This window comes from Scophthalmus maximus, chromosome 13 (genome assembly GCF_022379125.1).
Source record: "Scophthalmus maximus strain ysfricsl-2021 chromosome 13, ASM2237912v1, whole genome shotgun sequence".
NCBI lineage: Eukaryota > Metazoa > Chordata > Actinopteri > Pleuronectiformes > Scophthalmidae > Scophthalmus > Scophthalmus maximus.
The window spans coordinates 2,565,653-2,588,051 of record NC_061527.1 but is presented as its reverse complement, the minus strand read 5'-3'; the positions used below and the strand labels follow the sequence as shown (position 1 = coordinate 2,588,051).

General features: G+C 43.7%; 3 protein-coding genes across 13 annotated transcripts; 1 reads left to right on the top strand and 2 right to left on the bottom strand.

Annotated features, from left to right (window-relative positions):
• Positions 1-660: 660 nt before the first annotated feature.
• Positions 661-6,635, top strand: LOC118318836 (tripartite motif-containing protein 65). Of its 3 annotated transcripts, XM_035648858.2 has the most exons (10): positions 661-828; positions 1,007-1,150; positions 2,261-2,581; positions 2,756-2,851; positions 3,720-3,953; positions 4,041-4,197; positions 4,272-4,313; positions 5,101-5,163; positions 5,260-5,498; positions 5,642-6,635. In XM_035648858.2, exons 1-10 carry the CDS (start codon positions 676-678, stop codon positions 5,945-5,947), a joined length of 1,755 nt encoding a protein of 584 aa, XP_035504751.2. In that variant the 5' UTR covers positions 661-675; the 3' UTR covers positions 5,948-6,635. The 3 variants fall into 3 exon arrangements, with proteins under 3 accessions (XP_035504751.2, XP_035504750.2, XP_035504749.2); XM_035648857.2 differs by having other exon boundaries at positions 1,010-1,150; positions 5,101-5,498; XM_035648856.2 differs by having other exon boundaries at positions 5,101-5,498.
• eef1db (eukaryotic translation elongation factor 1 delta b (guanine nucleotide exchange protein)) lies at positions 6,114-16,455 on the bottom strand. 9 transcript variants are annotated; one of them, XM_035648852.2, is made up of 10 exons: positions 16,321-16,455; positions 13,176-13,178; positions 10,282-10,411; positions 9,777-9,848; positions 8,946-9,008; positions 8,191-8,275; positions 7,404-7,516; positions 7,105-7,314; positions 6,827-7,021; positions 6,114-6,265 (listed from the first exon to the last, which is right to left on the bottom strand). In XM_035648852.2, the coding sequence occupies exons 3-10, from the start codon at positions 10,393-10,395 to the stop codon at positions 6,227-6,229; spliced, it is 891 nt and encodes a 296-aa protein (XP_035504745.2). In that variant the 5' UTR covers positions 10,396-10,411; positions 13,176-13,178; positions 16,321-16,455; the 3' UTR covers positions 6,114-6,226. The 9 variants fall into 9 exon arrangements, with proteins under 9 accessions (XP_035504745.2, XP_047192918.1, XP_047192919.1 ...); XM_047336962.1 differs by lacking the exon at positions 13,176-13,178 and adding an exon at positions 13,852-13,861 and having other exon boundaries at positions 16,321-16,438; XM_047336963.1 differs by lacking the exon at positions 13,176-13,178 and adding an exon at positions 13,852-13,861 and having other exon boundaries at positions 16,324-16,438.
• Positions 16,456-17,146: 691 nt separating this feature from the next.
• pycr3 (pyrroline-5-carboxylate reductase 3) lies at positions 17,147-22,140 on the bottom strand. Its single transcript, XM_035648860.2, has 7 exons — positions 21,391-22,140; positions 20,551-20,644; positions 20,396-20,460; positions 19,394-19,573; positions 19,092-19,304; positions 18,750-18,842; positions 17,147-18,278 (listed from the first exon to the last, which is right to left on the bottom strand). The coding sequence occupies exons 1-7, from the start codon at positions 21,835-21,837 to the stop codon at positions 18,075-18,077; spliced, it is 1,296 nt and encodes a 431-aa protein (XP_035504753.2). The 5' UTR covers positions 21,838-22,140; the 3' UTR covers positions 17,147-18,074.
• Positions 22,141-22,399: the final 259 nt, after the last annotated feature.

Here is a 22,399-nt window from a genome sequence, read left to right as displayed (position 1 = left end):
ACAGTACGCCGCAGTGTCCTGAGCCCTTTTTTTTCCTCCGGACTGTGGTTGGATTCAACATGTTTTCCCCCCAAGGAACCTACTCACTGTAGGTGCATCTTTAATAACAAGACACTACTTCCTTCATAAGATTTTAAGATGTAGATATTTTTTCAAAACCTTCATTTTTGCTTGGTGTAGCTCTGTTGATGTTTTTTTCCACTATGATGCTGAGAAAATATCTGATAGCAAAACCTGTGTGTATCATACGAGGTGAAACAGTTCCATCTAGAGGGCAACTGAAGTTATTATACATAAGAAATTCTCTTTTGAAAATCAGTGATTATTTTCTCAAGGTAAGACTGAACTTTGGGCCTCAACTTTTAAACTAATGTGGACAAAAGATCCTAAAATAAAAAGTGCTCAGAGTAAAGGAGATTAGCCGGAGAAGATCATGTCTTTCGATCGAAAGCTCAGGGGCATAGTTTCAATTTCTGTTGCTACAGGATGTCCCCTTAACTAAACTAGGAGTTTTCAAAGTCTGAGACACACAAAGCTTGCAGGATAACTGTAGACATTCAAATTAACCGATGTTCCTTAAAGGCCTCACCTGTAGGGTATCTATAGAAATTACAACGTACGAATGTTCCGCTAACGCCTCACATGCAGGGTATCTGAAGAAGCTACAGTGTACGAATGTTCCGTAAACCCCTCAAATGCAGGTTATCGGTAGATACTACAATTTCCCAATGTTCATTAAACGTCTCACTATCAGGCTATTGGTTGGCTGGGCGCCTGCGCACTGAGAAGCCCCCACGAGCCTCCGCTCATTTCCCTCATCTGTCGCAGGTTTGTTACTGAAAACGAGTTAGTTTTCAAAAGATCCACCGAAACTAAAACTACGTGAAATTAAACCGTATGTCTCTACGTGTTACTAGCCGGTTTATCACACATTTTAAGTTGTAAAATGTGTGATATTTACGATAAAAGTTGGCGTTTGTTCGCTGTGATTTCTGTGTTTTACCAGCAGGTGGCAGTCAACTATTTTCCACACCAGCACCACCTTCCTCCTTCCTGTTTCCGGTTCTTGTCTCCAGCTGCTGAGCGCCAGAGAAAAACTGATTTAATAACTGATTTAATATCTGTAAACGTCTCCGCTGCAAACCGACAGGTGAGTGAACCGGACATCATCTCGTCGAGTGTTTTTATTTCTTAGTTTCATGTTGCTTTGGGCGTGAAAATCTTTTTTTTAGTGCAAACGGGCTGAAAGCACATTTTTGGGCGTGTCCTCGCATTGTTTTGAAATCAAAATACTAACATTACTCAATCAGTAATATTAATAGGGATGTTTACCTTCATCCCAGACAGACACACACTTTAATCAAGTATGTTACTCTTTAATTATTTACTGTAGTGGTTATATATAAAACAAAAAACAAAAACAAATAGTAAAGAAAGATAAATAAATAATGTTCATTCGATCAATTATGCAACATTTGTCCTTGTCATACAGGAGTGACCCTTTTTACCCATTTTTATATTATTATAAGTTACAATTTCCCCTTTAGATTAATGGTCATTTATAATATTATTGAATAACAAAAATGACAAAAAATTGTTGGGAAAAACAAAACACTGAAGAGAGAAAATGAAGGTTCCTGGTGGAAATAAACATTTTAGGAATTCAAATTATTTATTCAATTCAATTCAATTCAATTTTATTTGTATAGCGCCATATCACAACATACATTGTCTCAAGGCACTTTACATAGTGAGGTCAATATTACAATATTACAGGGAAAACCCAACAAATCCCACAATGAGCAAAGCACATGGCGACGGTGGAGAGAAAAAACTCCCTTGAAAAAATTAACCTTGAAAAATATTTTAACTAACTTTAAATACTAAACTAAATTAAAACTTTTTTTTAAATTGTTGAAGCGAAGCTATTCTGCCAAGCCTTTAAAAAATATATTTTTTAGAATTTATATTTTTATTTAGACTCATTTCCATCACATCGACGTCGTCGTCTTGTTCATTGTTGCCACTTTTATTTCAAGATGATGGTTTTATTATCCTCCTCATCAATGTACATACTCACATACAGTGGAACGAAATGGGGTTTCTCAGTACTATCATCATAAAAGACACAATATAGACACTTATTAATATAGACACAGTAAAAAGCTCTCTAACCGTCTACTGTCAGTTCAGCCATGATGAGACTGTTCTGCTCTAATCCCTCATTCTATCGTCCATCCCTGGGTCCTGCCTCCTCCAGGCTCAGGCCCCTCCCACCATGGACCCCGACCACTTCACCTGTTCCATCTGTCTGGGGCTCTTCACGGATCCGGTCACCGTCCCGTGTGGCCACAGCTACTGCATGAGCTGCTTGACTCGCCAATGGGACAGTCAGCCCGTGTGCAGCTGTCCACAGTGCCGAGCCTCCTTCAGTCCCAGACCGGCGCTGGGCAGGAACACGCTGCTGGTGGAGATGATGCAGAGACTCTGCGTCGTCGGTCCTCCGCTGCACGAAGACCGGGGCTTCGCACATGCCACCTTCGATGTGTCCTCGGTTCGGCCCGAGAGGACGGACGGAGAGGTGAGGAGCCACGTCTTCATTTAGAACAACCAGTCATTGCTCATCATGTGGTATAAATTATGTCATTATGATGTGGCATCGTTACAATATCAAATATATACCAGTGCCCGATGGGGGTGTACAGTACACAGCGTGTGCACAATCTGATGGTTTTATGTCTCGTTGCTGTTGCAGAGGCTTCTGGGGCAAACTCTGCGACGTTTGACTGAGCTGATCAATGACCGAGAGCTGGAGCATCAGCAGCTCAAACAAACCCTGAGCTCCTTCACCGTGAGTGTGTTTAACTCCACCAGGATGGAACCTCTGCAAAAATGTTATATTGTAATATTTGAGGACGTGGTTCTGTCACCACGTCCTCATAAGCTACGAGTTTCCCGCTCTCTCTCTTTCGAGGCAAATCTGCTGCATCCTTGTGAACACGGACGTTTTTCATCATAACAAGGGCTGAACAATTTGGCCATAAAATTTTTTAAGGGAAAATGTCATATCAGCTTATATCGATAATTATCACAACACACATCTAATTATTTCTTTCAACTTTGAAGTCAGACTTTTTGCTCAAGAGTGAAGGTGGCGGTGACAGATAATTCTAAACAAATCAAAACCAGTTATGTATTATACCTCCTCGCCATTCTTACACAATGGATTTGCAATCTATCGATATATATATATTTAACTTTTGTAACGTTACTATTGATGAAAATGATATTGCATTAGGAAAGATCTCCATCCGTACCTGAACACACCTGAAAACAAACATCATGTGACCAATCTCTTTACTCTGCAGTCATTTTTTTAGATGCAGAAAAAAGAAACGTTATGAATGACCTACAGCGATGTTGAAAATTAAGGCCAGCGATTTCTTTTCTTAGACCAAGGATGAGGTGGACCTGATACAAAACGCTTGTAACTTGTTATCTCAAATGTTGTCTTTACAAATACGACCCGATCAAGAATCAAGTGTCTATGACATCGTTCCCAAAAGTCAGAGTTTCCGCCCGTCCAGACTAAAACACAAACCCCAGAGTTTTTAAACTAGAACGGATCCAGCAGCGTTTCCACAAGTCTAACTTTCAGGTGCTGGAAAACCCTGGAGTAAGGTGGAGTTCAGACTGAAGACTGGTGTTTGTTTCCTCAGCGTCTGGCCAAAGCCGCGGTGAAGGACAGCAGCAGGATCTTCTCGGAGCTGCTGGACTTTGTGGAGCGTCGGCGCGTCGAGGTGAAGGAGCTGATCCGGGCTCAGGAGAAGGCCGAAGTGGCCCGAGCGGAGAACCACCTGCGGCGTCTGGAGCGGGAGATCTCGGACCTGAGGGGGAGGGAGGCGGAGTTGGAGAGACTGTCTCACAGTCGGGACGGTCACCTGATCCCGCAGGTGATGGGAGGGAACGAGTTGTTCACGCTGAGGTGTTCTTGTTATCTTGAGTTCAGCTGCTGACTGCTGCTGTTCCCTCTGCCGCAGATGTGTCGTCAGTGTCCGGACTCTGCAGCAGCAGCCTCTGGCTCGCTGACTGTCAGTCCGCACGTTTCCTTCGGGCCCGTGAGGAAAGCCGTCTCCGAGCTGACGGAGCAGCTGCAGAGTCTGTACCACAGAGAGTCCCCAAGTGTCGCCTCAGCAGGTCGGTTCTATCTATCTTTATATCTCACCATCACCTCCTGAGTGTCGCTGACACCTCACGTTCTGTCTTCAAAGTGAAAACTGTGAACATCCTGCAGATGAAAAAGGCTCAGGGAGGTGAGTGTTTCTTTTACAAAGAAAGAAAAAATATTTAATCACCAGTTGTTTCACTTCAGCATTATGTCAAATGAAAAAGAAGAAAAAAAACCCTTGTAGGAACTATCACAAGTTGCAATTCATTATGGATTCACTGAGGTCCAGACATTTTCTTGAGCTGTATATGAGAAAGCAAATGTTCGCAAACGTTGCTCCGCACATTTTCCTGAACTTTTCCTTCAGACTGTAAACGTCACGACATGTCTCCTGCTGCTTCACGTAGACGCTACAGAATTTTCCGCACATTTTCCCGAGGCACACTCTTGGGAAAAATGTCCTGAGCAATTTATCCGAATGTTCCCGTAGTTCATTTCTGAAAACAGCCTCAGATGTTCATGGAAATTTGTGCTCATTATTATTGAAAGAACTTGAAACGAGAAAAAATTAAACTTTGTTTCATGTGTCTGGCAAGACTTGTTTTACTGAAGTCATTTTCAAAAGTTATTTACTGTATGATTATATTATTCAAAGTTCAATGGACAGATTTACCTATTTATGATCAGGGGATTGACTGCAAATAAGGGGGTTGATTCCTGACGGGGAGAATAATGTTTCATACAGTGTCGCACTAAACTCATGAGTCAGTAAAACTAGTTTTATTAGGTTTGTTGCTCATTTACTAAAGAGGCTAAAACTGTGTCCAAAATTTTTTAATGCAACACAAATGTGCAGTAGTTGCTTCTTCTTTTTTTTTTTTAATGACATGAATCTGGAAATAACTTTCAGATTCCTTTTTTCCCTCATGCAGGAGCAGAGTCTGGTGATTCCGTCGTGGCCCTGACGTTGGACAACAGAAGCGACCTCCTTCAGTGTGAGCAGCACCGGTTCTGCTCCGTGGGTCTGAAACCATCTCTCTGCTCAGCCGCTTCCTCAAACCTCTTTGGTCTCTTTTCTTTCTCCTCCGCAGATTTCTGTCCGCTGTCTCTGGACCCGTTCACCGCGAACAGGGAGCTCTCGCTGACCGAGGGCAACCGCGTGGTCAGTCGCACGGGAGAGCTTCACTCTTACCCGGACCACCCGGATCGCTTCGACACCTGGGGCCAGGTGTTGTGCCGCGAGGGGCTGCAGGGCCGCAGCTACTGGGAGGCCGAGTGGGGCGGACAGCAGGTGGTGCTGGGGCTCACTTATGAAAGCATCGGGAGAAAGGTACCGGAGTTTTTTAATCCACGTCATTGAATTTTGTTTTCAGGGGAATTTGCATGAATTGGCCTGGAATTTAAAGTGGGGGAAATTCTGTCATTTTTAAAATTTCTTATTCATATAAATGCTGATGTCCTTGTCGTCATCAGGGGTCGTCCAACAACTGCCGGCTGGGACACAACTCCCTCTCCTGGAGTCTTTCCTGCAGCCCCTCCTCATTCGCCGTCTGCCACGGAAACGAGTCGCAGGCGGTGGCGATTCCGGTTCCTGCAAAATCGGCGTCCCGCAGGGTCGGGGTGTTTCTGGACCACGACGCCGGGCTGCTCTGCTTCTACGCGGTGACGCCCGGAGGAGTCTGCCTCCTGCACAGGGTGGAGAGCATATTCGAGGGGCCGCTCTACCCGGCGGCCTGGCTCGGAATCAGCTCCACTGTCAGCTTCTGCCCCGCGGACTAACAGAGCACCGACTCCTACACGTAGACCGGCCCGTGTGTGACTTAAGTGTTGTTGGCAGCGAAAACAAAATGCCCTTCCGCCTCCATTGTATTAAAAATAGAAAGTGGGGAAATGTTTTTGCGGCTAGAACAAAGTGACCTCATAAGAAACACTTGAGACACAAGAGTAGTGCTTGAGTTGGTTTTTATTATTATCGTTATTAACCGTTGACACAAATTAGCAGAGAAGAAACAAGGCGCGATGAAAGACGAGCAAAAGAAAAACAAAAAAGACACAGGATCAGATCTTGTTGAACGCTGCTACGTCGACACTCTGGACCTGAAAAAGAGAAAAGAGGTGAAATTAAGAAGTTTTAAATTTCTCCTGTACATTCTAAAATATTCAGTTTACGCCTCATTTTGGTAGCAACGTAACGAATGTACAGTTGGCAGTTTAAAAAAAATCTAAAGCCGTTTTTAGACATGAGTAAAACGCTTTCACAACAACAGTATAATTATATAGACGGTTTCCTATAATGCAATTCAGTTCAGTCTGAATAAAAGGTTTGAATCTTTGCCGACCTATTGTATTAAATTACAGAGGGATCAGGTGCATCCTAAACTGACAACTGGATTTTTATTTTACGTGTCTGATTATTTATTTAGTTTTTCTTTTAATATCGTCCACAATAAAAGCAGGTTCACTAAGATCTTTGAGTGTTTGAGTTTTACGTTCATGAGAATATGAACTTCCTCATGTACAGTGAAAAGTAAAGCACTTAAAATTAAATCATTCCAACCTGCTGCCACTGATTTACCTCCAGACATTTCAATAAAACACCTGGATTTCTGTTGCTCGGTTGGCAAAGTGTGACCCACGGAAGAAGAAATGAGAACTTACGAAGTCTTCAAACTTGGTGATCTCCTCCTCCAACAGGTCCGTTCCCACCTTGTCGTCCTCCACCACACACGCGATCTGGAGCTTCTTGATGCCGTAACCCACAGGAACCAGCTTGGACGTTCCCCACAACAGGCCGTCGGTCTGGACAGAGCGCACACACTCCTCCAGCTTCGCCATGTCTGTCTCATCGTCCCACTGTGGAACGCAGGAGAGAGGACGGTCAGTTTGACAAGATCTGTGGGAGACGTTAACGTTTACATTTTCAAAAACAGACTCACGGGTTTGACGTCCAACAAGATGGAGGACTTGGCGATGAGCGTGGGCTTCTTGGCCTTCCTCTCTGCGTACTCTTTCAATCTCTGCTGTTTCAGATTCTCCGCCTCTTCGTCGTCATCACTGCCGAACAGGTCAATGTCGTCGTCGTCGTCGTCGTCATCATCCTCGTCCTCTTTAACTGGGGCGCTGGTCTTCTGCTGGACGGAAGTGCCCTGAGAAGAGAAACCCTCGGTTACTCGTACAGGGATGTGTGGTGACTTTGAAATAAATCTACTGATAAGAACTTGATGCAGAAACTCACGTTTGTGTGGGGGACTGAAGGAGCAGGAGCCGGGGTCACGGCCGCAGGAGATTTCTCCAGAACTGCTACACGACATTCGAGTTTGGAAAGTGCTGCCCGAAGGTCGTCCACCACTGAAGAGACAGGGAGCAGCGTCATTGAGCCTCATGGGAGAACACTTTTGAATTCTTATCCTACATTTCCCTTACATCTGTACCTTAGTACGAACAGGCCATGTCTGAAACGCTTCTATCTTCAGAAAAATTTGTAAATTACATGCTTAAGCATGATGAAGGCCACCTGGGCATATCTGCGTGTATCGCATAACGCCCCAAAAAGACCATATAAGGCTCGCTTCCTGCCCCGTGTCACAAAAATACATACACTTGCACTTCTGTGATTTGCCTGAAAGTTAAATAGAATTTTTGTTCAATGATTAATCTTTAAGTAAAATAACCAAATACATATCCCACTTAAAGCTTCTTCAATATGAGGATTCTTCTTTCCCCTATATCAAAACATTTTTGAATAATTTTGGGGGGATCTTAAACCGTAAAAAAAACATTTTTTTAACTGCATAAAAATAACAGTTGTTAGATATCAGGTTTTTAACAGATTAATTGGTTATGAAACAAATAAATCCATATTTGTTTTTCGAGGTGAATCTGCTACAATATCACAAAATATCAGAAAACATGGACAAACTACATCACATCACACAATAGCTTGCTTTGTCTGAACAGCAGTTTAAAAAATGTATTATGTCTATATTGACACATTAAAAATCATTAATATATGATTAACTAACCTTTGTATAAACTCTGGTTCTCCAGCTCCAGGCTCTTGATGCGACAGACGAATTCTCCCTGATCTGCTGCGCCGCCACCGCCGCTCTACAAAATAAAAAGACACGAAGAAGAAGATTAACGAAGAAAGAAAGAACGACGTTGGACAGCCAAACCAGCTAATTAGTCAAACCCAGGACTGTTACACAGTGAAAACACAGCCAGTGTCCACCTACAGCATAAACACAGGAGCGGAAAGATGAACCCCCGAGAGAAGCAGCTCTGAACGTAAATAAATAAATATATAAATATAAATATATATATATATATATATATATATATATATAAAGATGGACGACATGACAGCCCCAAAAATGTGAATCAAAAACATCCCCCTCGCCCCCTGGCGGCTGGCTGCAGTGTGGGTCAAAACCCCAGCTTCCTCCATGTTAGCAAATGGGACATGGAACAAACTCAAATAGACGCCTCATCATTTTACACTGATTACTTCTCCGTAAAACTCTGGCTTTACGTGACGATGGCAGCACCCATACCCGAGATAATTTGGCTCCGTTTTGGGACAGCGGGAGGAAGCGGAGACGCGTCGTCCATCTTTTTTTTTTACGCAGCCATTAGTCGGTGCGTCCACGACACTCCACACACAAAAACGTGATCTAAAGTTGAACTCTAGTTGAAATCAAAAGTCGAGCGTGGATGTCGGCGAGGTCGACAGCAGAGACGCTTCCGGTGACACACCACGAGACCTTGCGGCACTTACAAGCTGGGATTGTTGGCTCGTGGGAGGTCGATCAGAGCCTCTATTACTCAGTGTCGACTTCAGCTGGGATGAAAAGGGAAACAGTCCAGGGAAAGGGAGGGATCAAAAATGTAGACAGGGCAACAAAGGGAACAACGGAGGGCAGGAGGGACAAACTACATCACATTAAAGTGTCTCCGAGCAGGAATGTTTCTATGACTTCAGCTCGACAGACAAGCTTCTACTTCAACTCTGGGAATAAACACAATTTTTTTTTTTGTGGCCCAACAGCAACACAGTAAAAACTACTACATTTAATAAGTTAAAGAAACTAAAAACATGAGATAATTGCTGATTTCTCATCATTTTCATGCCAAAGAAACCCACAAAAATAGGTCTAACATCAATTTGTCACTGAATCAAAACAAATATTCTTGAAATTGAAGTTGTTAAGAATCAAATTGTACCGACATTGCCTACTTTGAAGGTTCACCCAGTGAAATTACACCGAACAGCAGAAAACAAAATCGAGTAAAGTAAGTAAGGTCCACAACTTGGTAACAAATAAATTAAAATGTTGCAGTAGAAGCGTTTACAGAATGTAATCTCTCATGTGTCTGAAATTTTTCTACATGGCCTTAAAGGGGTGGAATAGTTTGACACATTAATAATAAATGGGATCATGATTGATCATGATCAGTTTTCATGTTACTGAGTAAATTGTGTCTTAGCAGTTTCACATTATTTTGGACTTTAAGAGCTGAACAGGAAGTGGAGTGTGCAAAGTTCCATTGGAAAATGTGAGGTAAGAGTAAAGTATTGCACGTAGCTACAGATCAGATATAAACGTACTCCTGCGAGAGATTTCTGGATGTTTTCCCGGGCCCGTGCAATGTCTTGCAGGATGGTGTTCGCTCCAGGATCCTGGAAGAAAAAACAAACAGAAATAAAATGGTCGATTGGTCTTTTGACTTGAAGTTTCAATATCTATATCTACATGTCTCAATGTAGTCTGAAATCAAAGCATGCTACAAAAAAAGATCAAATGGAGAAAATACAAGGAATCCTAGAATCCATTTTGATTAAACATTTTTTGAATAATTCTTGACCCACAACCACACACACTAAACTTAAAGATTATTCACTGGACCTGAACTGATTCAATTTAAATAAATAGAAGTAAATTGGGGGAATCGTGATGCAATTGAATCGGGACAAAAGCATTATCGTCCCAGCACTAGAAAATACACACCAGGAAACTTTGAGAACATGGCGGCAAAACAGTTGGAGGAGTCACTGTTCAGTCCAACACTACTCATGACAATTTCAAAGATGAACTCAAGCGCTAAGTGTCTACCTGTGTTGGTTGTGAAGAGCCGTTCGCGCGTTCATAGAAGCGTCTCTCTGCCTCGTCATAGCGAGGTTTGTCAAACCAGATCTTGTCCTGGGCCAGAAAGTCGACTGCGCTCATGGTGGTGGTGGTGGTGCTGCGGAGGAGGAGGAGGAGGAGAGAGAGAAGAAGGACAAGAGAGGGATGTTTGACCAGGACACAGGAAGTCAGGGGGAAAAGAAAAAGGAAAATCTATTACGACTACTATTAAATTATACTTATAATCACCATTCATTAACTGTAAAGTCTTAAATCTTTCATCTGTAAAAATACTTATTTTGTATATTCTTTTATCTACTCTCCAACAAACAGACCATCCCAACATGACTTCACAAAAGAAACTGTGAATAAAGTAAAATTGGCAAAATGAAACAATGGTTCATACAGACAGTCATTCATGAAATGCAAAATAACAAAAAGGTATGACCGAACCAAGACAAATGAAAAACAAACTAAACATGAGATGTTACAAGGAGAAAATAAAACTCACGCATTCAAGAAAAAGAAAAAGAGAAACACATGATGGCATGAAGAGAAAATGAAAAAAAAAACATGAACTAAAACGCCTGGAGCGGTTCCATTCTCCCAGTTCGTTCATACTTGTCCCTCAGCGGGGCGACGGAGGTAACTGGTGTTGCATTCGCTTCTGGCCTCCGAGCCTTCTTCGCCGCCCTGGCTTCATCGCCACTGTGACCATGGAAACGTCTCTCTGCAGCGTCATACCGCCACTTGTCAAGCCACACCCGCTCGCTGTCTGGATGGAGGAAGTAGCAGACCCCTGCGCCCGACGCCTCCTCCCCCTTCTCGGGGACTTCGGCTGGCTCCTCCTCCTCTTCTTGGATCGGGTGCAGAGCGTGAAAGATTTCCGCTTTGCCCGGCTGAACAGCCCGTGTCTCCGCCGCCTCCTCGTCGTCCTCGGCTTCTTCTGCACCCTCCTCCTCTTCTACGAGGCTTTGCGGGTGGTCGCCACTCCTGGAGGAGGAGGTGCAGCCGGACCGCTTGGAGGAATTGTTGCCGTATAGTTTCTGATAAAAGGCCGCCTCGGCGCGGTCGTACAGCGGTTTCTCCAGCCACACATCTCTTAGCAACTCCACCGGGAAGCGAGGCAGCCCGTTAATCGGCTGTCGACTGGTTGGCGTGGCGGCCGCCTGCTGGAGAACGGGCGTCGCAGGAGTCGGAGTTCCACTCTTGTATCCTTCGTCGGGTGTTCTGGGTGGGATGGAGAGGTTGCGTGGGGACGGGAGGTCCAGAGAGTTTGGAACGAATGGCTGCATGGATTCCTGAACAACACTGTGACTGGCTCCCTGATCGCCACGGTTGTAAGCCTGTGCCGGGGAAGATGGAGCCACAGCTGATGGAGAGTTTGAGTGTTTCCCAGGTGCCCGGTTCGACCAGGTGGTCCCATTGGAGATACCCGCCAACCAGCACTGGTAGAGGCTCTCGGCTCGCTCGTAGACGCCGCGTTCAAACCACACGTTGGCACACTCGGACTGCAGGCCAATCGCGCCAGTGCGGGGGTCTGACGGTTGGCTGGCCTTTTTGTCCGGCTTCCCCTCAGTCTTGGTTTTCGTGTTGACGTCCTCTTCAGTGCAGCCCTCGGGTTTAGATGAACGTTTCTTGCGGCGGCGGCTTTTCCCGGCGCGCTTTCCATCTCCGTTCAAGCTGCCGCTCTCCGGGGAGGACGACGCCGTATCACCGTTTCTCTGACCCGATTCAGTCTTGTTCCTACAACCCAGTGCTGCATTTGCGGGCGGTTCCACCTGAGGTTGATCATGCTCCGACTGATCCGTTGCAGAGCACTGCAGGATCTTCTTAGACATCATCTTTGATCCGTCGCAAGGAAATAAAAAAAAAAAAAGAGAACAACAGGTACAAGCTTTTGGGTTAGTTAGAGACACAGGAAGGCTCAGAGACACAAAGGGACTGAGCTATTAGACTAAAGTTAGCTTTTTATAGAGCTGTACATATGATACAAATCAGCTCCAGAGAAATGCAAACAGCATGCAGGAAACAAAAGAAACCCATGCAAATTTACTACATTGTATGAAATGTAATTATTAGTCAACAGCTGTGTCCCAATTCAGGGGTCAACTCCTTCGGAGGCTACATTTGAAGACCGACAGCGACACAGCCACGCAACTCTACGGTCCCATTTCGTGGGCTCCTTCAAACATGGCCGGCAAATGTGTCTTTATCCGGCTCAACCTATCCCAGGATTCATAGCGCGCCGGTGCCAAACCTTTAAACAGTGGGCAACTCTGTGCTCCTTTTGCTAGCCAACTGTGGTAAGGGCGGAACACGCTGGTGACAACAAGACCGTTTTCATTTTGGTTTGACCGGTGCGGTCTACGCGGACCGAAGGCCAGTGGCGGATAGGGGCACAGCTCATGTCCGAATCGAGGCACAGCTAATGTCATCCAGAAAGTCACACAGCAGACACTGTTCTCTTGGCTTTTGTTAGACTAATTCAACCAGCTCAGCTGGTAAAAACCCAAAAGTCCATTGTTTTTTTAGTTTAAACGTTAGCTGGAGATTGTCTAAATAAATCCAAAACTGTAAAATGCCAGTCCCAAAATGCAGCGTTTGCTGCCAACCCTGTTGGCGTGCTTACAAAACCCAACACTTCTTCAAATGAGTATGAGAACTTCGGCCAGAAGAGGAAAATACATCAATCTTCCTTTAGAGGAGCTCTCTTCACTTTCCAAATAGTTATTATACCTTTCCTGCAAAAGTAAATATAATTGTAATATATTAAATTGATGCCTCCTGGGTATAACAACGTTAGCATTATCTGCTCTGTTTAAATATTACTATATTTCCATAACAAATGCTTAACATAAGGATAACCAAGAGAGCATCACTGCCTTAATTATCAGTTTATCAATGGCTTTACATCATGAACAGATGAAAAAGACAACCTAGAACTATTTTTCTGTCTGTTTAGTGTCAGTAAAAAATGACTTATTCTAAGCCCGTTTTAAAAATTAGTCTTAAGACTCAACAAATCCTGACACGACGACACGAGAGCATGCAAAGTTTGTTTGATGACAATATTGAGGCTATTAAATGAATCACAAGCCGACATTGATGGATCACAGAAAAGCACCGACATGCTCAAACATGCAAACTACAAATCGGATAAAGAGAAAGTCGTGCTGTTTTTATGATGTCGCAGAAATGTGATGCAAAACAGGAAATGCATTCCCTTATCGTTTCCACATGTGACTGATAATACTGATCTAACACTAATTCGCCACCAAAATGAAAATGGACACTGCAACTTTACACTCAATATTTATTTAAATATATATTCAAGCTCTTAACTCACCTTCCTTGGTAAAGTTGCTGAGCTCAAACTAATATCAGGGTCAAGTGCTCAACCCGTTCTTTTCATCCAGTTAACCGCAAGCCATTGAAAAAGAAATTTAACAATCACCACCTCGCAAAACATTTGAACCAATACAGGAGAAAAAACTGGGAAAGAAATTAACACAAGACTCAAACAAGGTGCATGTGAATGTATTAAGAAATACTCACTGGTCAAATTCTGAATGCAAGACAAGAGGAAAGAAGTTACATGTTAAAGATTTGTCTAAAACAATAACAACTGAACAGGAAAGAAAGTTTTGGGTCATGATGATTATGAAGAAATCTAAAGGCTATAATATTAAACAAAAACATCTTAGATGTTTCCCAAAGTTATTTTCCCCCTCACCTAAAAAAACAAGAAGCTCTGGAAAAAGTTTATTTTTCTCTTCATTTACAAAAATGGACATTAAACCTTCTCAGAGTAATCAAATCAAATGCAGGCAGTTGCAAATGTAATAGATTTCCTTTCCCCGGAATTCCTGGCCAGGCTTCATCCTTCATCCTTGAGGCTGCTCTTATTTAATGCAAAGACGGCAGGTTTATAAAAGCATGAGCATCAGTTTCCAGGTCAGGGAGGACAACGGTTGCTTTATAGGAAATTTCAGGGGGCAGTGCAGTGTATTAACTCAAAGGCCATATTTAAAAAGGGATTTCATACTTTGGTTGTTAGCACTTTAGTCGTACGGAAGGTGTACAATTTAGAAATGGATCATGTATGTAGGTTTCCATGTAAATTTTTTACTCCTCACTGTAGTTTTTATTTATCATTACTTGCGCACTGATTTGTTGAGGACTATTTTTAGCCACACATTTGGTGCACTAGTATTTCTGGCAGCAGGAAAGATTCTGAGGGATCGACTGGAAATAAACTACAGTGTGTGTGTGTGTTCGTGGTAATTAAGGTACAGTAAATGTCACTGATGCGGTCTGACGACGGTGGAGCTGTATGGCACAAAGAGGAATAAGCTGCGTCAGGCCTTGGAAGCGCACACACACGACTTGTTAGTTGGATCCAGTCATTGCTGGCTTGGGTTTTACTCGTGGAATTTGTTGCTAATAAGGAAAATACTGAACATCACCAGCATTGTCCTTAAAGAGTTTGCTTATTTCAGTTTCTATCTCCTGCTTGGTGTAGATGTAATACAGCTAAAATACTTTGAAGCCATGTACTTGACTAACGGTGATTTATCCCACTGATGCCTGAGGGGGAGTTTACCTGCTTCACGGGTTTTGGCACAGGTGAAGGAAACGCTGGTTTGCTCAAGGACATAAAGACCCGAGCACAACCTTAACTTATCACTGACTTTTTTTGTTAAAGGTTAGGGAACTTTGAACATCATATAGGCTGCCGACCCGTCTACCCAAATCTAAAGGCTTTCAACTGGCTACGATGTAAACATTTATAGATACCTTTTCAATACACATGGGATTTGATTTGTGTACAATTATACAGCACAAGATATCACCGAAAACCAACATGGACGATAAGGCCTGGGAGTATTTATACCCTTAAAGGGACAGTTCAGTGATTTTGAAGTGGGGTTGTATGAGTTACTTATGCAAATTAAAAATCACCTGCTGGGTCCATTTTGTGGTCAGATCGTTCTGTCAGGTCGTTTAAAGACATTGATATCACATCATCTCTGTCAGTTATTCGCAGCTGTATTTGATCAATAACTACAAATACCATCATCAATCACTCATTAAAACACAACCCGGAACTGGAAAAGCAGCATAGACATAGAGGGGTTAATGGCTGGAAACCCTATATTAATTAACTATTGAGTTTTAACATAAAAATCGGAGGTCTGGGTCAATTAACTGAAGATTTTGCAGCCAGAAGAAGAAGATTTTAAAAAGGTGACGGTACTGCAACGAATAGGATTTTAACTCAATTCCAAGAAAGGAAAATCAGGTTCATTGAAAGGATTTAACAGTTGAAGATGAACACATTTAAAATTAAAGGTTATCAAATGTGCAATGAAATCAGTGGGGAAATGATGTTACGCAGTTTCGAAGCTTTTACACACCGCTGTCATCGTCAGGAAGCTGCGCCCTGCTAGCCTCCACGTTAGCATCTGTCTGCTCTCGGTGAGCTACGATGAAATGCTGTCGGGACGTGCTTCGCGTTTCACGGGACGCCAGAATAAAGATGGCGAGTTATTTTTAAAATTGTCACTACGGCTTTTTGTTTTGTTTTTAAATTCAATGAGAAGTGTCAGAGTCCCGACACTGGAGCCGGTGCGGTGCGGTGCGGTGCCCCCCGGCGTGACTGCAGGCTGGCTAGCGTTCGCACTAGCTAGCTAGCTGCTAGCCAGTCGAGCTAGCTGCTAGCCAGTCGAGCTAGCTGTTAGCCAGTCGAGCTAGCTGTTAGCCAGTCGAGCTAGCTAGCTGTTAGCCAGTCGAGCTAGCTAGCTGCTAGCCAGTCGAGCTAGCTGCTAGCCAGTCGAGCTAGTGTACTAACTGAGCTAGCTGCTAGCTAGCTTGCTAGCCGCTAGCTAGCCGCCTGCTAGCCGCTCGGCTAACACGAGCGAATATCCCTCATTCGCCCCCAGAAAACTTGTGTTTTTCCCAGAGTCACGACCCTTTAACGACCAGACCGAAACTGTCAACTGACGGAGAGTCCGTGTTACTTACTGCTGCTGCTGCTGCTGCGGGTTTCAACTGCGGTGTCGGAGGCCGGTGCAGAGAGAGGAGCGTGGTTCCTGCAGGAGAGAGAGCGACGAGGAGGAGGAGGAAGCAAAGAGCAGAGGTGAGTGATCTTAAAAGATGAGGGGGAGGGGAGGGGAGGGGGGAGGATGAATTATCACTGGATTCTTAATGTTGTAATGTTGCTACATGCTCGATACATACTGTATAGTACAGTTATAGTTATGTAACGATAGTTAGTCTTATTGATTTAACTAAAATCTTCATAAGTACAAATATACTTTATATGATATATACGTGTATCCTATTGTATTTATAAAAAACTATTTTAATTCAACCAACAACCCGAAGCATCAACATTAATTAATTCACAATGACAAGTACAGCTCCCCTTCAAGACGTGCTGTCATAAATAGGCATATTTCATACATGTAGTAAAATACCGCAGCCCTGAAATAAATCCCCTATTAATTGATTATAATGTTCAGTTTTAAAGAGATTGCTCGTGTCGTTTGATGGTCAGTTCAGAGGCTGTGTTTTTGTGTTGCTGTTCAACTGCACAGCCACACAGAGATGTTCCTAATATTTTTGTCACAGCTCTCAAGTTTTAACAAAGGACAAATCTCAAGCGTCATTACTGCTGGAAACATGCAGCTAAACTGGATGAGTCATGGACGTGAATGGGCTGGTCGCAAACACTTGTCTTTTGTCCTCTGACATCTGAATAGGCAGGTGAATATGATTTGCAAAACTCCTTCAGGAAAAGTAGCGAATCGACTCATAGAACATGAAAGCAAACAAAAGGAACTGAACGTATTTTTGTTGAGCTGTTTAATGTGGAACTGGCTGATGAGCGTGACAAACTACAACACACAAAAAATTAATAATCACTGAGCTGCAAAGCAACAAGCTCCCTCTGCTCGAGGTCTGTGAACTGCTCCTGACGTCTGCTTCTCTGTTCGGGAGAATCTGCTACAGTGGGAACTTTCTTTCAATAAATTAAATTAAATAATGAAGAAGGCAATGCACAACGTGATCCTGTTCACATTACACTTTATGAAAGTCAATTCAACACACTTGGCATTTTAGATTAATATTTTCCCCACACGTTGTCACAAACTAGATGGAAGCTGCATCTGAGACTGAAACTATCTCTGGAAAGCAGCTGCCGTATGTATGTGGCCAAATATTAAATACCATATTTCAATATCACATACTACAGATTACACGCACATAATAACCCAATCGTGGCCAGTAAGGCGGCACTCCAACTTGGACTGATTGATACTACAGAGAGGTTTTAAACTTGTTTCAAGTCAGTGTTTACTTCTGTATTGGAACGCACACAGTCTTTAAAAATGGCAGAACTCTGCATCTCATTGTGGTTACAATATCCACAACAATTTATTATTAAATGTGGGTCCAAATTACTTTCATTATATACTGCGTTAATTCCCAAAAAAATGAATTATCGGTGTGCATGTAAAAAATAGTCAGTCTCTTGATGATGCGATAAAGGTTGAGCAAATATTGACTTTTTTCTCACAACAGTTCCTTCTGTTCAGAGGCTAAAATAATAAGAGGAGAAATATGAAATGCACCTGTTTCGGGGGAAAATAACAAAGAGACAAATTTAAAATAAAAAAAGAGTTCTGAGTTTTGTCTCTGTTCCGTGATGAAGTCGAGCCAAAGAGTCATTTTTGTTGTCGGGCTTCAGTTCAAGTCCGCTAAACAGGTGCAGGTCATTTTCTGCCCTCCGCCGCCGACTTCCTGCCGAGCTCCCTGGCGCGCTCGGTGGCCGATTCCACGGCGTTCATGGTCGATGCCCTTACGCCGCCCTGTTCCAGCGCGTGAAGCCCGTAAATGGTCGTTCCTCCCGGGGTGCAGACCTCAGAGCGGAGCTGAGCCGGATGCTTCCCGGTGTCGCGCAACAATCTCCCAGCTCCCTGCGGCACACGGCAGCAAAAACAAAAAGGGATGAGGCGGAATTAAACATCCTGTTCAGACCTGGTGTTAAGTGGACTGATCTCAGATCAGACTCATCTGGACAGTCACTAGACTTAAACTAGAGCCAGATCAGTATATGTTTATACAGTATTTTACAAAGAAAAAAATGTGGTGTATTTATTTTTTATCATTTTAAGTTCTTTATATTTGGCTGTATTTGTGTTTTCTTTTTCTTTTTATCATAATAAAGTTTATGTTTGAACTGTACAATATCAAGCCTCAATTAATAATAACATCTTTGTAATCTTTACCATTAAAAATAAATAAATACAGTCAGGTCCATAAGTATTTGGACATGACCGTTTTATTAACAATCAAAATGATGCAATATCCATTTTTCGACATTTTTGTGCATAGTCCCTCAGAGCAAAACTAAATCTGATGATGTTGCTGATGAAAGTATGACTGACCAGAACCGTCTGTGATGCGATGCTGTGGGCCAGAGCGCTCGGCATGCCCATCTTAACGGCTCCTTCTGCCAGAGCCTCAGCAAACAGATACACCTGCAGAGAAAAAAATCACATGCATCAGAATAAACGATGAACATAAATAATAATTTGCCACAATATTGTCCCATACAGCCAATAGGTCTCCCCCTGATTTCCTCTTCAATTTGGAACTACATCACCACAGGGACTCGCTTCAAGAGTCGTTCAGCGAAAGAAGAAATGATCTTAAATAGTTCATATTAGAGGACGTTGAACCCTGGATGGATGTCATTCCAATGTCTTGCTCCTGTCAGGCTCACTCACAAAAGCGACTCCACTCCCACTCAGTCCGGTGTGGATGTCGATCCAGGCCTCGGGTCCCTCCTCCACCAAACCGCAATGATGTAATAATGAGCGCAGCAGAGCGCCATCCTCCTCTTTGGCGTGCGACCCCCGAGCGAAGAGCAGAGCCCCTTCCTGAACCATACACGGCAGGTTTGGCATCAGGCGGACGGTGACCGAGTTCTCCGGAAGGAGCTTAGAATCCAGTAGAAGGAGAGAGAGAGGGTTAACACTCGTCGTTGCACCTCTGGCTTCTGTTTTTACATTTTGGCGACGGCGCTCACCTCTTCCAACGTTGCCAGTGTTATTCCTGCGGCGACGGACACTATGATGTGTCTGTCCGTGACGTGCTGCGAGATCTCGTTGAGGACGAGTGGGACCAGGTGAGGTTTGACGGCCACAAAGACCACGTCCGAACCGCAGACCACCTCCACGTTGGAGTGAGTGATGGAAACTCCCAGCTCCTGGAAGCACGAGGAGGAGAAGTTACTGACCCATTACGAGCCTCCCACATGAACAATATATACGGACAGGTGAGATAAACCAACAGTCCACCACCGTGCATTATATGTCAAGAAACAAGGGAAACGGCCTCCCGAGGAGACGGCTGTCGAGCCCGGCAGATATCAGAGGTCACTTTGCAGATTTTTGCATTACAATTTGTGATTTTGCTCCTTTTCCCTTTTTTATATTAGTGTAAACTGAAGCTTTTGGGATTTTGGAAGCACAATGCAAATGATTTTACTAGATAACAGATTGTTTTATGAAATCACCTTCCACTAACTCCTTCCCACACATTTCTTTTTGACGACATTATTAGCTAATGAATGTGCAGGAGATATTAATTCATATGTTCAAATTACAATATTGTCAGCACACATTTTAATGGCAGAAATATATCATTCTTGTCTGAGGTTGTGCGACACCGTCAACAAATCAGTTTGGTCCCAGCCTCCATTTCTAATCCCTTTATGGCGTTTTTGGAAACGTTGACCATTTGGATATAATATGTCAACATTTCTTCATTCATATCCAAATTAGAAATGATGTTACATTATGTCATAATTGACATATGAATTCTTGAGTTATGGCAAAAAAAAAATTGTGTTTGTGTGAGTCAGATGTATCTCAAATTCTCTCCAGGTGTATCTGAAATACATTATTGACAAGAATGAGATGTTTGTGAGGTTTGACCTTGACCTTTGACCTATATCCACCAAGCATTTGAGCCAAATATCCTGATATACTTCACATTCACGAGATTGGGACGTAACGTCTAAAAGTACCTGAAATCGCCCCAGGTTCCTTAAGGACGGTGCGCTCACTTTGATGTTTACAGGAAGAACATTTCCTGTAGTCCGGAAACATACAGTTAGATCCATGACCCCTTCACTTAACAACCTCTCTGCCTGAATAGTTCTTCTTCTTCGTTTTGACTCACCGGACAAGATGCCCTTTGTGATGCCGTACGCCATGTTGCCTGCACCGATAAAACCGATCTTCAGCTGCGAGTCCATCTCAGGGTCCATTTTGATCTGACCAAAACAGAAAAACGGCAGAGGAAAGATTAGAGCAGGGAGCAAAAACCAAATATGACAAGTTCCACAATTTCCTGAAAACTGAGGGTGTGCCCCACAGTCACAGTAGAACCACACACACACTTCTTTTTTTTTTTTACCATTTGTGACGAAAAACCACAAAATATCTGACGAAAGCGTTTAATTGATGAATCGATTTGTTGTTTGGTCCGTAAAATGGTGAAAATTTGATTGTGTTTCCCAAAACCCCCAAGATGATGTTTTGACCACACACCAAAGATATTCAGTTCACTGTCACAGAGGAGCAAAGCAACCAGAACATATTCACATATAAGAAGCTGAAATCAGAGAATTCTGACTTTTTTCCCCATAAAAACTACTTGAACCAATTAATCAATTCTGAAAAATAATTGATTAACTGTTGCAGCTCTAAACTGTATAAACTTTAAGTTGCTTATAAACTGGAGTTTGGCAGGAAATTCACAAACACACGCACACAGCTGGTAAAATGAATGCATGCATCTGAACAGCTGCAACAGTTAATCGATAAGTAATCGACTACTAAATGAATCAATCAACTGTTGCAGCTCTTTTAACTTTAAGCAGTTTATAAACTGGAGTTTGGGAGTAAACTCAAAAACACTTGCACACAGCTGCTAACATCTGCAGATCACACGCGCTCTCAAAATAGGTAACGGTCCGAACATCTGGACCACATCTGGTGCGCGGCGTCACGCCCCTACAATGACATCCAGGCTCTGAGTGGCATTGTCCGGCTGCGGCCAGTGCAGCATCGAGCCTCCCCCGTCCGACTCCTCTGTGCCGGCGTCGTCCCTGTCGCAGTCCACCGCGGCCCCGGCGCGCGGGTGTCGCGACTCCATGATCGCCGCCATCGTCCTCTCGTAGCGCCGCCAGCCCTGGATCCTGGCGGGCGCCGGCTCCGGCGCGCCGGGCGCCCTCTTGCACTTGTAGTACGCGCTCTTCAGGAGCTTCCAGCGGAACTTGAGCTGGTCCACGGAGCGCCGGTAGCCGGCCGCCGTCATCCGCCGGTGCGCCACCTTGAACAGCCGGCTGTTGCGCACCTTGCGCCCGTCCAGGCACTTCTTCATGTCGAGCTCCTTGAGGATCTCGAGGAGCAGCTCGGTCTCCTTCACGTCCCAGTTCTGCTTCTTCACGCCGGACTCGTCCATGATTAGCTTTTTTTTTTTCCGGCGGCTAGCGACCGTTAGCTGCTAGGTGGCTACTTAGCATTGTCTGATAGTGGCTGTGCTGTAAGCTAGCTAACAACCTTAGCTGTGTTTCTAATCTACAGATAGTGGAAAACCGCGCCGGGGAAATGTTATAACTCCCTCTACAAACACCACGATAGATTAATACATAACAAGCCACTGCTGCTTGTATGTAGCTAGGACATAATCCAGAGGACAGATTAGATTAGAAACACAATGCACGTGTTGATCTCGGTGACTTGGACAACCATAAAGTAACACGGAGTGACACAAACACGACGCCGGCTAACGTTTCTTTTGCTGCGGGAGGGTTTTCATTCACCTGATGGATGGTGGGGGTGGTGGGGGGTTTCTTCGGATGTGTCCGACGCTTTTGTTTTAAAAAGTCAAACTGCTCCTTAAATTTTTTTTAACTGTCAAACGCGTCGGCTCCGACCTGCCGCGTGGAACGAGGCGGCGCATTCAAGTGGTGTCGGAAAAACGAAGGCTGCCAGATTGGGGGAAAATGCTCGTGAACGCGCCC

What these genes read in the sequence shown, in the direction of transcription:
- LOC118318836 (XM_035648856.2), top strand. Translation starts at nt 676, where the DNA reads ATGTTCCGTAAACCCCTCAAATGCAGGTTATCGGTAGATACTACAATT. An exon ending in TCTCCGCTGCAAACCGACAG is followed by an intron (nt 1,151 to 2,260) that starts GTGAGTGAACCG and finishes TGCCTCCTCCAG; the next exon opens with GCTCAGGCCCCTCCCACCAT. An exon ending in AAACCCTGAGCTCCTTCACC is followed by an intron (nt 2,852 to 3,719) that starts GTGAGTGTGTTT and finishes TTGTTTCCTCAG; the next exon opens with CGTCTGGCCAAAGCCGCGGT.
- pycr3 (XM_035648860.2), bottom strand. Translation starts at nt 21,837, where the DNA reads ATGGACGAGTCCGGCGTGAAGAAGCAGAACTGGGACGTGAAGGAGACC. An exon ending in CACAAAGGGCATCTTGTCCG is followed by an intron (nt 20,461 to 20,550) that starts GTGAGTCAAAAC and finishes TCCGGACTACAG; the next exon opens with GAAATGTTCTTCCTGTAAAC. An exon ending in CACTGGCAACGTTGGAAGAG is followed by an intron (nt 19,305 to 19,393) that starts GTGAGCGCCGTC and finishes CTGGATTCTAAG; the next exon opens with CTCCTTCCGGAGAACTCGGT.
- eef1db (XM_035648849.2), bottom strand. Translation starts at nt 12,137, where the DNA reads ATGATGTCTAAGAAGATCCTGCAGTGCTCTGCAACGGATCAGTCGGAG. An exon ending in GAACCAGAGTTTATACAAAG is followed by an intron (nt 7,517 to 8,190) that starts GTTAGTTAATCA and finishes CTGTCTCTTCAG; the next exon opens with TGGTGGACGACCTTCGGGCA. An exon ending in TCACCAAGTTTGAAGACTTC is followed by an intron (nt 6,266 to 6,826) that starts GTAAGTTCTCAT and finishes TCTCTTTTTCAG; the next exon opens with GTCCAGAGTGTCGACGTAGC.